The sequence below is a fragment of the Lactuca sativa genome, chromosome 2 (assembly GCF_002870075.4).
Source record: "Lactuca sativa cultivar Salinas chromosome 2, Lsat_Salinas_v11, whole genome shotgun sequence".
In the NCBI taxonomy this organism is placed as follows: Eukaryota; Viridiplantae; Streptophyta; class Magnoliopsida; order Asterales; family Asteraceae; genus Lactuca; species Lactuca sativa.
This window is the reverse complement of record NC_056624.2, coordinates 159,274,933-159,288,504: the sequence shown is the minus strand read 5'-3', so window position 1 is coordinate 159,288,504 and position 13,572 is coordinate 159,274,933. Positions and strand designations below refer to the sequence as shown.

At 30.8% G+C, this 13,572-nt stretch overlaps 1 protein-coding gene across 1 annotated transcript; it reads right to left on the bottom strand.

Annotated features, from left to right (window-relative positions):
* Nucleotides 1-411: 411 nt before the first annotated feature.
* LOC111916056 (cold-responsive protein kinase 1) lies at nucleotides 412-13,003 on the bottom strand. Its single transcript, XM_023911705.2, has 8 exons — nucleotides 12,491-13,003; nucleotides 3,295-3,704; nucleotides 3,037-3,156; nucleotides 2,815-2,930; nucleotides 2,356-2,569; nucleotides 2,034-2,265; nucleotides 1,786-1,939; nucleotides 412-971 (listed from the first exon to the last, which is right to left on the bottom strand). Exons 1-8 carry the CDS (start codon nucleotides 12,862-12,864, stop codon nucleotides 654-656), a joined length of 1,938 nt encoding a protein of 645 aa, XP_023767473.1. The 5' UTR covers nucleotides 12,865-13,003; the 3' UTR covers nucleotides 412-653.
* Between the last annotated feature and the right edge of the window lie 569 nt (nucleotides 13,004-13,572).

The window sequence follows — 13,572 nt, the reverse complement described above, 5'->3', positions numbered from 1 at the left end:
ATTATATATAACAAGGCAATGATCATTTTCTCTATTTTTCCCCCTACGGTTAGCAAGGAATGGATAAATTACAAGATGCAGAGTTTACTAATGACTAACAATCATGCATGGTGATTATTTCTAATTTAACAACGTATTCTTGAAAATCATTCTATTGCTAATCAACGGAACCAATGTGATGTAGCAACATATTGTCTAGTAATTAGATTTTTTCATTAATCCCTCAATAACTGTTGCCAGTTAACTTTGGGAGCTGATTCGTATACAACTTGTGTTTTAAAATGTAGTATGATTCCATTCTTTTAAACTTAAATTGTTGTGTACCGAAAAAAAAATTATTATGTACAAATCACTTCCTGTTAACTTTTCTTCATTATTCATACAAGTTTCGTATAGTAGTAAACGATCAACTAAACAAAAATTACAATGTATTATTGTATTTAGATTCAACTCATGATCAACTATTAATCACATATATACATCTAAAAAAAATAACAAACAACCTAATTTTGGTTCTTTTTTCCTTTTAAAAGACACATCAAACACAACATGATTGATCAACCCTAAAGACTATCAAGGTCAGAAGAAAAAAATTACTAGACTGTTGCTATATTCATGACACCTTTCTCCATCATGTCTACTTTGTCATATAATTATGCACTTTCTTTTGCCTCTAATTCCTTTGGTATTCCAGAAATACCAATGTTGATTGCCTTATTTGGAGAGCCTATTTGAATCCTCCTATCTTGATTAATGGGAGTAGGTCTGGTTAGCTGTCTATTCCCCACAGATTGGCGATTTGTTAGCATGGAAACAACTTCTGACATGGTTGGTCTTTTAGAAGCTGGTGATTGGGTGCATAACAATGCAATCTCAATGATTTGCATCATATGTTCCTCTTGGTTAAAGTTGACATCCAGTGTTTCATCAATAAACTTAATATGATTCTTATTCTCGTATGACTTCCAAGCCTGTTCATGCAATAATAGGAAAACATTTCATGAGCTAATATTAATAATTACGGAAAATACTTTAAACGAGTCTAGGCAATAATATGGTAATGCTTGGCATGAATTAAAGACATCCAACTTCTAAACTTAAGTCTAGTGCATCGATGTGAATTTTTAGCATTCATCAACTGAAAAGAAATACATTGCTTGTCAATGGACTATATGTGGAGAAATGTTTATTTGTACAATGATGTTTCACTGGCTTCTCAATTTATGCAATTTACGCAATAAAGTTTAGCTTTTAGACAAATTATGCAACAACGTCTCATTGTTGGACAAAGATATGCAAATATATGCAACATTTAACTATTAACCTTGGTAACGTATTAAAATAATTTTATATAATTGGTGTTTGTTGCATAAATTGGTATTATAACGAAACATTTGTTGCATAAATTGTTAAAAGGAAAAAGAAATATTGTTAGGTAAATTGGTAAAATGACACATACCTAGTTTGTTTTCTTGCATCAATTAGGGAAAATATGAAACATTGTTGAATTAAAAAAAAAAAAATATACTTTTAACAAAATAAAACTAGACATAAAGAAGGTATGCATATAATAGAACCGAAGAGTTGCGCATACCACAGCCAATTTGAAAATCAGTTTTTATGTGAATATATGTGTGAAAATCAGGCGATTGCATGCATGTAGCTATTGAATCCATTTAAATTTTTTTACCTTCTTGCTAGATATTGCTTTCACCAATATCATTATTAGAAAATAAAATAAAAAACTAATAGAAAATGGAAATGCGTATCAGGGCGATATCTCACGTTTTCCAGGAGGTAATCCATGGATGGATTTTCATTGTTCATGTCAGTACACCTTCGTCCACTAATAATTTCAAGAACCACGATACCAAAGCTGTAAGTATCAACTTTTTCTGATAAAATACCACGAAGTGCATATTCTGGCGCTGTATAGCCCCTGGCATTTTATTATACAATATTAATAACAAATCAAGAATATAATTAGTTTCGTTATGCAACCAATGAAAAAACATTTTTTTAATCGAACTTACAGTGTCCCAGCAAACTTGGTGCTAATATGAGTTAGATCATCCGGGTAAAATCTTGCTAGCCCAAAATCAGCTATTTTTGGTTGAAAATCATGATCAAGGAGAATGTTGCTTGACTTTATGTCTCTATGAATGATTTTTACATGGAATTCATTGTGAAGATGAGCAAGACCTCTTGCTATCCCAAAGATTACGTCATATCGTTGTTTCCAGTTCAAAGTCCCCTTTTTTGCACCTCCATTATATATCAAGACATTTTTATTAGTATTACAATCTTTATATTTCAAGTATTATAATCATCATTAACTATGTACATGCAACTTACCCCATAAGAATCTGTCTAGGCTACCATTTGGCATGTATTCCAGGACAAGAAGTAGATTTGATCCTTCACTTGACCATCCCAGTAGACGAAGAAGATTTCGGTGGTGAACGTTAGTTATAAGTTTCACCTCATTTTCAAATTCTTCTTTTGCTTTATTAGTGTGCCCTACTTCAATTTTCTTAACTGCCACAATGTTATTATCATCTAGAACTGCCTAATAAAAGCATACAGATCCAAGAGATTAGTCATATTCTTAACTTAAGTTTCAATGTAGTTGCTTCAAACATAAATAGAAAGAAAATATCGTTGTCATCCCGTTAGATCTCTAATATATGAAATTAAATCGTTACTAAAACCAAAGTGTATCTTTTAGTTCTTTAATAAGTAAACACGTTTTGACTCAAGTACTAACTGATAATGTAGTACAAAAATGTAAAACGTAATGTTCATTTTTAGTACCTTGAAGACTTCACCAAAACCTCCTCTCCCTAATATATTCTCTTCGCTAAAATTATTAGTTGCTGATTGTAGCTGTTTATAATTGTAGTTAATTGCCCCGTCCAGATCTGGTTCGCCTATAAAGGCATCACATGGTCCATATAGATATAGATAGATGTTATGATATGAATAATATTTCATTAAGAAAAGATTATGGGAAATAGTACATTGTTTCACAATTACCTTCTTCTGTCTTCTTAGACTTCTTCCATAGTCGAAACAATAACCAAGAAACGACCAAAATACATAGAAAACCTACACCAGCAATTGCTCCAGCAATTTTGGGTATATTACTTGAACGCCCTATCATATACGATCAAATAAAAGTTATAAACTCAACTGCTGTTATACTATTGTGAATCGCCAAGGAAGCAATTAATATATTCAGGTACAACTAGATTACAAAACAAAAAAACTTGAAACGTCAAGAAGTGGCCTAACCTTTTGAGAGATTTGTGATGTCTATTGTTTGGTTATCGTTGAAGAACGGAGTCACTGAATACCTTGAAAAACAACCCATGTAGATAGACCTTCCTTCAGTATTAGGAAGACAATTAGATAGATCGTTATATGCTGCATTGATGCAGTTTTGGCATATGGTCTGGCTTGTATTTTCTACACACTGTGCAATCGCATACACAGTTCCATTTCCATTTGTGATTTTCCTTGTGGATGCTACATAGAAATTAGAGGTCTTTGGAGTGGCATCTTTAATATCGGATAACAACCCATTTACATCTTGTTGGAAAGTTGGCTGAGATGCCGACTGATTACCACATAATTGAAGTGGTGCTATACCGACATCCTCGACCACATCTGGATTAGTGTAGAAGTTGTTATAGTTCTCGTACCTGAACAACAAACGACTTTGATTTTTTAGTGATGTTTTCCCAAAACTTGTTGAATTAATATGATAAAAATATGATTATTTCACAGCTTCAAGAAAACAATATATCATACACCCACAAACCACAAATTTAAGATATGAGGTAAAATAAATAACAGCAAAATCATATGGTTTACACGATTAGGGAAATTGTGCTACATCTATTGTACCCTACATTGTCATAGTCTAACACATTCTCATCAATCGTCTAAAAGGCCGGTTGAAACTACTAAAAACTTCAACTTCTATGTCATGACCTTAGTAATCCTTTTTGTTGCATTTTTTGTACCAGAGATCTTCCTTATTGCAATGTACTATTGAGATCACTTCTCTGATGAAATCGCATATCATTTGAATGTATTTCTTGCTACTATGAAATGCCTGATTTTTTGCAAGATGATGTGTACTTTTGTTGTCATAGTAAGGAATATACTCCATCTATGTTATGCCCATCTTTGATAGAAAACTCTTCCACAAAATAAGCTATTTTCTTGCTGTTACAGTGTCCATGTATTTTGCTGATGTGGTTAAAAGAGAAACATTCTTCTATAGTCTAAACATCCAACAAACAATTTTTTCCCCTATTGTAAACACATAATATGTGGTACTATTACACGGAGATCAACAACAAAAACTCAAATATGCATTTATAGATCTTTCAAATAGATCTTGTTAGCAACTGAAAAATAGTTTAGCCTAGTATGCTTCATTCAAGTAGGTGCAACCAATTAGCTGCTTCCAAATACTCCTCATATTTGACATGCACATACTAACATCTCCCACTATATGAGCAGTAATTGGCATAATGCATACCATAACATACATCATACTAACCACTACTTACACATACAAACTTTAGCCATCTTCCGTCCTTATATTCATCACCATGTGTATCACCACAAGAAATAAAGGCATTTATGGCGACGCATTTAGCGGCGACTTATCAATTTGTCGCTGCTAAAAGTGTTTGTCGCCGTAATGCTTAGTGGACCGAATCCGCATTTTCACCTTCTTGTAAACCTCAACCGTTTGATCGTGTATCTAATCTAATGGATGAGGTACTCGTTTTCGCACAGAAGCAATATCGGCAACATAAAGTCGCCGCTAAAGACCTAAAATTTTCGCTGTTAAGGTCGAAAATAGGCACACCTTCTTTTCCCTTGTTGTTTGTCATCGCTATTGGTTCGTGTTGCCGGTATTGCTTTAGCTCTCGCCGCGAAAGGTCAATGCAGATTACACCCCAATCGATTCCTCCTTCCGCCTTTTGCTCTCATTTTGTTTCATTCTTTCATTTGCTCCGACGATTCTCCTTCAATTAACAGCCCCATAGTAGAAGAGATACCGGTGGCCACCAGAAACTTCCCCTCTTCGGCCACCATCGTTGTTGTTGTTGTTGTTGTCGATTTTCTCCTCCAAGGTTCGTGTTTCCTTCCTCGTTTCTTCCTTTCTTTCTATTTTAATTTTGATTTCCATAAGAATTTGTGATTAATTGCAAAAAGAAAAAAAAAATCAAAAAGCTTTTTCCTCGATTGTCACCGCTACTACCATCGGCTGTTGCTGTCACCAGCGACAACTACCACCACAACTACACCAACTACTAATTTCTAGCCACCATAGGTTCTATTTACTGATTTTGGAAATTAATTGCAAAAATATTTGTATTTGGTGTGTATATTGTATATGTATGTACTTGCTATATGTATATGTGGATTTGGTGTATATGTGTGAAAAATTGTGTATTTTGTATAAGTAAGATGTTATTATGGATGTATGTGAAAATATTTGTTTTTGGTATAAGTAGGATGACATTGTGTATTTGATGTATGTATTTAGAATGTATGTATATTTGGTGTATATGTGGCATGTGTATGTGAAAGTATGTGTATTTGATGTTATTATGTATGTATATGAAAGCATGTGTTTTTGGTATAAGTCGGAAGTTATTGTTTATTTGATAAATGTATTGAGATAGTATGTGTTTGGTGTATATGTGGTATGTGTATGTGAAAGTATGTGTATTTTATGTTATTATATATGTATATATGTGAAAGCATGTGTTTTTGGTATAAGGATGATGCTATTGTGTATTTGATATATATATATATATATATATATATATATATATATATATATATATATATATATATATATCTTGAGAATGCTAATATTAAAAAAAACATATAAAGTGAGATGTTATTATTGAGAATGCTACTTTAAAAAAAACAATGTGGATTTAAAAAAAAAATAAACAAATAAAGCAGGATGCTATTATTAGCAATGAAAACATAAATTAAATCACTATAATAGAAAATATAATATAATTGTTTAATATACAATGTTATAATTGAAAAAAAAAACAAAAAAAAATGTTAAAAAAAACAAAAATATATTTTTTTAAAAAGTACAATGCTCAAATAGAATAAAAGGAATGTAATACATATAAAGTAATATGCTATTATTAAGAATGCTATTTTTTATAAGAAAGAAAAAACAATATCGATTGTAAAAAAATACAAATAACAAAAACAAAAACAAAAACAAATACTTAGAAAAAAAATAAAGTGGGATGTTTTCATTAGCAATGAAAACATAAAGTAAGCCACTACAATAGAAAACAACATAATATAATTGTTAAAATACAATGTTATAAATGAAAAAAAAAATGTTATTAATAACAAATATATATATATATATATATATATATATATATATATATATATATTAAAAAAAGTATAATGTTCAAATAGAAAAAAATGTGATACATATAAAGTAAGATGTCTTAAATAACAAAAATATACAAAACTAAGATGCTATAAATAGCAAAAAAAATCTTCCAAATTCTATTCGTTTGTGTCTTCTTTGTAATCATCATTAGCCTAGAAATATCCACCTGAAATTGATTTAGAAATAAATTTCAGGCTGTCCCCATTTTGGAACTACTTTTCGAGAACTTTATCTCATTTAGGATGTGAACATGTATTTTATTATTGTTCGTTTATGATAGATTCTTTTATCATTTTCTATTTGCTCTTTGGGTATATTTGGTATGTGTGTATATGTTAGAAGCCTACCCTTATGAATACTCTATTTGTTTCCGTATTGCTGTCCCCGTTTTAGGGGATACTTTTTTCAATCATCTACTTTATGAATACTCTATCTGATTTTTTTTTTTTTTTTGTAGATTAAACTCTAAACCTGAAATTATGTTGGCAATGTCGACATAGTTCGAAATATTTCTTTATCTAATGCTCCACTTTTTATCGATTTCAGCATGTACATTCAAAACATTCCTAGAGTCGTTGTTGATGTAGAGAGTGAAACTGAAGTTCCTCTGCCAACTAGTAGAGTCGATGATGTTTCTGATTGCGAGATTGATTATGATGAGATTGGTTCTGATTATGATACAGAAGAAGACACTGAGGATATGAGGAAAATTCTGATTAGAGTAGTTCTTATATAATGCGTATTTATAATAGAAACTTTATTTTGATTCCTAGTTTGAATAGAGATGTTTGTTCCTATGTAATGTGTATTTGTAATAGAAATTTTATCTATATATTTTATAACTTTTCAGGAAATGGTGTCGATATGACTCTTGACTTTGTACACCATGGCTGCTGTTATGGGCCGTTGACATGGGGTGATGAAGTCGAGGACCAACCTTTACCAGGCGGTAGAGATGTTCATCATCATTAGCAGGATGGTAAGTCTTATTATTTATTTACTATTTTTATTCAATTATTATAAAATATTGTTTCTTATAACTTTTAATTATATTTGTAGTTGTGCCATATAAGAGAGCGAAGGAAAGTAAAAAATATTAAGCTCGAAAGAGCGCTCTTACAAAATAAGGGCAAACTGATTAACATGGACTATGATAGGGATATTACATATGATCATGTAAGAGAACCGAAGGAAAAGGTTATCGAGAGCATAAAGTTGATTCAAAAGAATATTTTTTGAAAGTCCGAGGGTATGCGGATATCCCGAGAGCATTAGCCACACCCCACATGATATGGAGATTGATAATTAGAAGAAAACAGTTGAGTATTTCCAAACGGATGAACACATAGCTTCTTCAGAAAGGAACAAAAAAGTTTGTGAAATGTAAATGACTGGGAAACGTGGGGGGTCGAGCTCGTATCGCAATACTCTCAATAAAAATGTAACGTACGATATACATAAGTATTTTTAATGTTAAAAATAACCTGAAGAGAGTGGAAATGTTTCGCAAGGCTCATATTGATAAGAATGATGTATTTGTTATTGTCGAGTTGGAACAACAATATGTAAGTATTTAATTATAATTTTATCATATAATTAAGTATTTATTTATACTTAATTGTTAATCACTTTTGGAAAACACATAATCGCTTAGTGGAAGAGCTCTTAGAACAAACGCAGGTCCAGAAGGTGAAAGAGAGTTAACACCCTCTCAAGAAAAAGCTACTTTCGAGAGAGTATTAGCTGAACGGCGTGGATATATCAGAGGCATCGACCGAAAACCTTCTACTATCCCGCCGATTGCAAAACCATCACAACCACCCCCATAGTTTATCACGACCATCACAAGTAAAACAAGATTAATTAATTTCAATATATGCATATTGATTTGGCAATTTTGGTTTGTGGTGATTATTTACTAAAAGCTTTGGTAATTGGTTTTTGTCCTACGTGCAAGAAATAACAATGTACTTTGGTTTTTTTGTCTTAGTTTAAAAATAACAATGAACTTTGGCATCAATAAATGCATGTTGATTTGGTAATTGTGTTTTTATCCCAAGTGCAAGAAATAGAAATGTACTTTTGGTATTTTTATATTTAAGTGCAAGAAAAAACAATGTACTTTGGTATTTCTTGTATTTCAGGTTCTTTAGCACAAAAAAGTAGATTATTTAATTTTAAAGTCTCATGTATTTATATAATGATCAATAAATGCATGTTGATTTGGTAATTGTGTTTGTAATTGTGTTTACGTTTTAAATGAAAGAAATAGCAATGTACTTTGGTTTTTTGTCCCTAGTTTAAAAACAACAATGAACATTGACATCAATGAATGCATGTTGATTTGGTAATTATGTTTTTGTCCAAAGTGCAGGAAGTAGCAATGTACTTTTGGTAATTCTTGTATTTAAATGTACTTTGGTATTTCTTGTATTTAAGGTTCTTTAGCACGAAAAGTAGATTATTTAATTTCAAAGTCTTATTTATCTATATAATGATCAATAAATGCATGTTAATTTGGTAATTGTGTTTATGTTTTAAGTGCAAGAAAAATCAATGTACTTTAGTTTTTTATCCCTAGTTTAAATATAGCAATGTACTTTGGCATCAATAAACGCATGTTGATTTGGTAGTTTTTGTTTATGTTTGATAATTTAACTTATAAGTTTATATATGTTGTTATTTATTATGTAGTTGGAAAATCTTCGAGCAATGCTTAACGACCCGACATGTAGCGATGAGATTTATGCATTTTTTCAATCGGGGAAAGATCAATGAGGAAAGGATGGGAAAGGAGGAGATGGTTCGTCGGATAATTAGTTTGTGTTTTGTATGTTAGACTTGTTGTGACACTTTCGTAATTATTGGAATTAGAAAACTTTGGTTGTTTATTTTGGTATGAAATTAATTGTAACACTATTTGCTACCTAATTGAATGTTTTTATGTACTTTTTTTACATTTAATGTCGTTATGTATTGGTTTTTTTGCACCAAAAATCATTGATTTTAAAACAAATTAAGAAAAAATGGAAAATGTTATTACCGGCGACAGAGTGAATTGTCGAGGACAATATCATTAGTGGCGACATATAACATTACTAGTCACATTTTGAGCAATAGCGACAGAGCAGTACCAATGAATTTTTACTGGCATCATGACGTCGATATTACCTTTACCGGCAACTTTGCTAGCCTTTACCGACGACATTTATTGCTGCTAATTCTCGTTTTTCTTGTAGTGTATTATGTTCTCTTTTTTCATTCATAAAAAAAGTTGAGGTTCTGTCATGGTGATAATCACCATGTATGAAATGCTTCTTCACATCTAGTTTTCCATATGCTAGTCTTCAATATCCATAACACTCAAAACTAGGTTTATTGTAGTCATATTCATTACACAATAAAATTTACTCTCCATATCCCATATTAATAATCAATTTTTCTTTTTGATTTGTCCAAAAACAATAGCTTAATTTTAAAAATAATTATCGTTTTTACCAAAATACCTTTTATTATTAGTTACCTATGTCGGGATAGACACACTACCTTGGCAGGCATGGCCTAGCACTGTTAGTTCCTAGCTGGGATCCAATGCATAATAAGAGAGAGGGACTGGAGTGCGTTTCAACCTACGTGACATGTAACACCGTAATGAACAACCCACCCCCCCAACACCCCCCCCCCCCCCCCCCCCCGTCTCTGCGGTTTTGGGTGTGCGATTTCGAGGTGCGACGGAAAATGGGAGCACTCCTCTCTCTATCTCCCTTAGTCTTCCTCCCTCTCTCTATCTCTCTTCATGCTCTTTCCTCTTTTTATTGAATACCACTCTTTGTGTGTGGTAAAATGGTATGACAACATGAGGGAGCCACACTCCAGCCTAACCGCTTACTGCCCCACCCAAATGGCGGCTATTGTGTTTTGTCGGCAACTTATTCTTGCCTATTCCCTATTGTTCTCGAAGACATTTTGGCCATCATTTTTATTATTTAAGAATGGTTTTCATATATGATTATATCGAAAGTCCAATGGATTTATTTTAGGATTGAGTTGCTGCAATACATTTCTTAAATAAATGTACGTGATGTGATTGTATAAGTTATGATTTTTTTATTAATAAATCAAAATATAAATTTATATTTTTAATAAAATGATTCATTTAAAAACGTTGATAACTTATATGTTTTTTAGCCGACCCATGGTATGATGGTGTAATTATTGTTAAAAAAATATATTTTATAAGTTAGTTATGACATGATATTTAATAATTCATTTACCAAATAATAAATAGGTATATATTTTCTCTTTCAAACTAAGCTATTCGGTCAATGAAATAATTTACGTGGTAATTGTTGTATTCATTTGTCTTTATCCTTCCACTAGCACCTTGTTAGAGTAGATGTTTTATATAATATATATTTGACGGTTTCAAAAAAAAATGTTTTATTCATTTGAATACGTCAACGAAATAATTTAAGTGCTAATTGTTTTGTTCATTTGTTTTCACGTTCTCTATTTTAATAACTGTTCGCATTTTAACTTACACACACACACACACATATATATATATATATATATATATATATATATATATATATATATATATATATATATATATATATATATATATATATATATATATAGGATTTAAAAAAAGTTTGACGTTATTTAATCGGTGGACTTGAGTTAATTGATTAATTGGCTAGACAGAGATTAATCCCTTAAGTCGGGATTATAAATTGTTAATTCATTGAATTTAAAAACAAAAATTAGTTATGGCAAATATTATAACAATGTTGGTAAATACCACTAATATTATAATAAAATAGGTTAATATGATAATAGAACACAAATTATTCATTCAATACTTTCTGTTGAGATAGAACTTACTCAAATTGTTAAAATTTTATTTTTTTCCTACTGTTTTGTTCATTTTATAGGTATGGTTAATCACGACACGGCTTCTAGCCAGCCGGGTAGCACGAATGACTAATCGGAGATTAATCGGGACCTAGTTGAGATTTTACAGCATTGTTATATATATATATATATATATATATATATATATATATATATATATATATATATATATATATATATATATATATATATATATATATATATATAAGGTTAGGTTATTTTGTTTTCATTATCTATTGTGTGCATTATGATTGATTATGGATCAATCATTTTAGTTATTTTAAGATAGTAATTAATATATATTACATGTTGAAGATATAATGAATATTAATTACATCTTCAACATTTAATATGCATTAATTACTTTCTTAAAATAACTAAAATGATTGGTCCAGAATCAACCATAAATTCACACAATACATAGGAAAAACATTTGAACATATATATATATATATATATATATATATATATATATATATATATATATATATATATATATATATATATATATATATATATATATATATATATATATATGGGAAATGAAATATCATTATAAATTTATAATTGTTACAAATAAATTTATTGCAATGTAATTATTATATATTATTATTATATTACCATGGAGTATGTTTTATTGTGTATATTTTTAGATGAAATTAAACGGAGTAAATATATGCATTGAGGAAAATACGATGACAGTAAGAAAAAAAAAATGAAGGAACAACAGTTAGGCTTTGGTTGCCAACAGTAAAGGGCAACACAATTATATCTTCATAATTTTTCAAGAAAATATTTTAGTTCATACAAAGGAAACAAATAAAGTAATCAATCTTAAATTCCAAATAAATAAATAAATAAACAAATGTAAGAACAGAAACTGAATCGCTACAATTTTGAGGAGTTGCTGAATGTCTCAGCCAAACAAACAAGACAATGGATGAGAAGTATTAGAACGGACGAATTATTTGATTAAATAAAGTGGCTTAGATGTTGGATTAATGTCTAAAATAAAAACTGGATTAATAGCCGTGCAATTGCACATGAGAATATTATTGCACATGAGAATATATAATACTCACTGAAATAGTAGATACAAGAAACGTTTACCTGACAAAGCAGTTATCCAAGAAAACATAAGCGCCATTGCCAGTAAGGCAGCTGATTAGTTGAGACACGCCGGCATCAAAACAAGCCACACACTGAGCTGCGGAGAGGTAGTTCCTGCACTGGGCAGCTCCAAAGACCGAGTCTCCTTCTGATAAACTCTGTGCTGTAGCATAGAATACATTGTTGGTTGATAATTTTCTTCTGATCTCAGCGAGGGTAGAATTGCGGTTGTTGACAAAATTTGATAGAATTGTCGGAGGGTTACGACCACAGAATGATCTGATGGGTGTGTTAATATTGTTTTGGCTGTTGTTTGTCTGTGAAACTCCTGGGTTAATCAGAAATAGTACAAGGAACACCACCAAGATTGCCATTATCCACAGTCACCACAGCAGAATCTTTAGGAATTACGAAAAAGATAAAAATAAAAGAAGTGGTTGATGAGGATTTCAAAACTTAGTGCTCAAAAAAGTAACATGGCAATTGGTTTTTTCCGGAGTTTGTGTACAAGTTTTTTAATATTATAAAGACAGGTAGCTTAAAATCATAGCATCATGGAATATGTGGTTCAGAAAAGTCAAAAGATATCTTGTGTTTGTCATCACCCTTGGATCTTGACTAATGGCGTCCATGGTGACCGTTTACTACGTTAGTTTAAGAATTATATACCTTTAATTGATTAAGGCCTATTTTAGAAAAAATAAATAAATAACCATGAACTATGACAAGTTTCAATGCATTCGTTTTAGTATTTATTAATTCCTTGATTGAGTCACAAATAACATCAAAAACCAACACTTGGCATTACTATAGTGCGCCTTATTGGATCCAGTTGAAATGAGTACTACAATCTGGTTTTGTAACGCATTTTATGAAGCCGATTTCTATCTTGAAATCAGAATTAAAGAAGACCATTTTACAACTCAATGTTGAGATTTGTACCAAAAGGGCAAGTTTCTAAAAAATAATTACCAAAATAATATGGTTTTAAAACTCATTACCAAAACATGGTATAATTGAGTTTTACCAGCGTAGACCCCAGGGCCGGTCCAAATGTATATGGGGCCCGGAGCGAAAAGAAA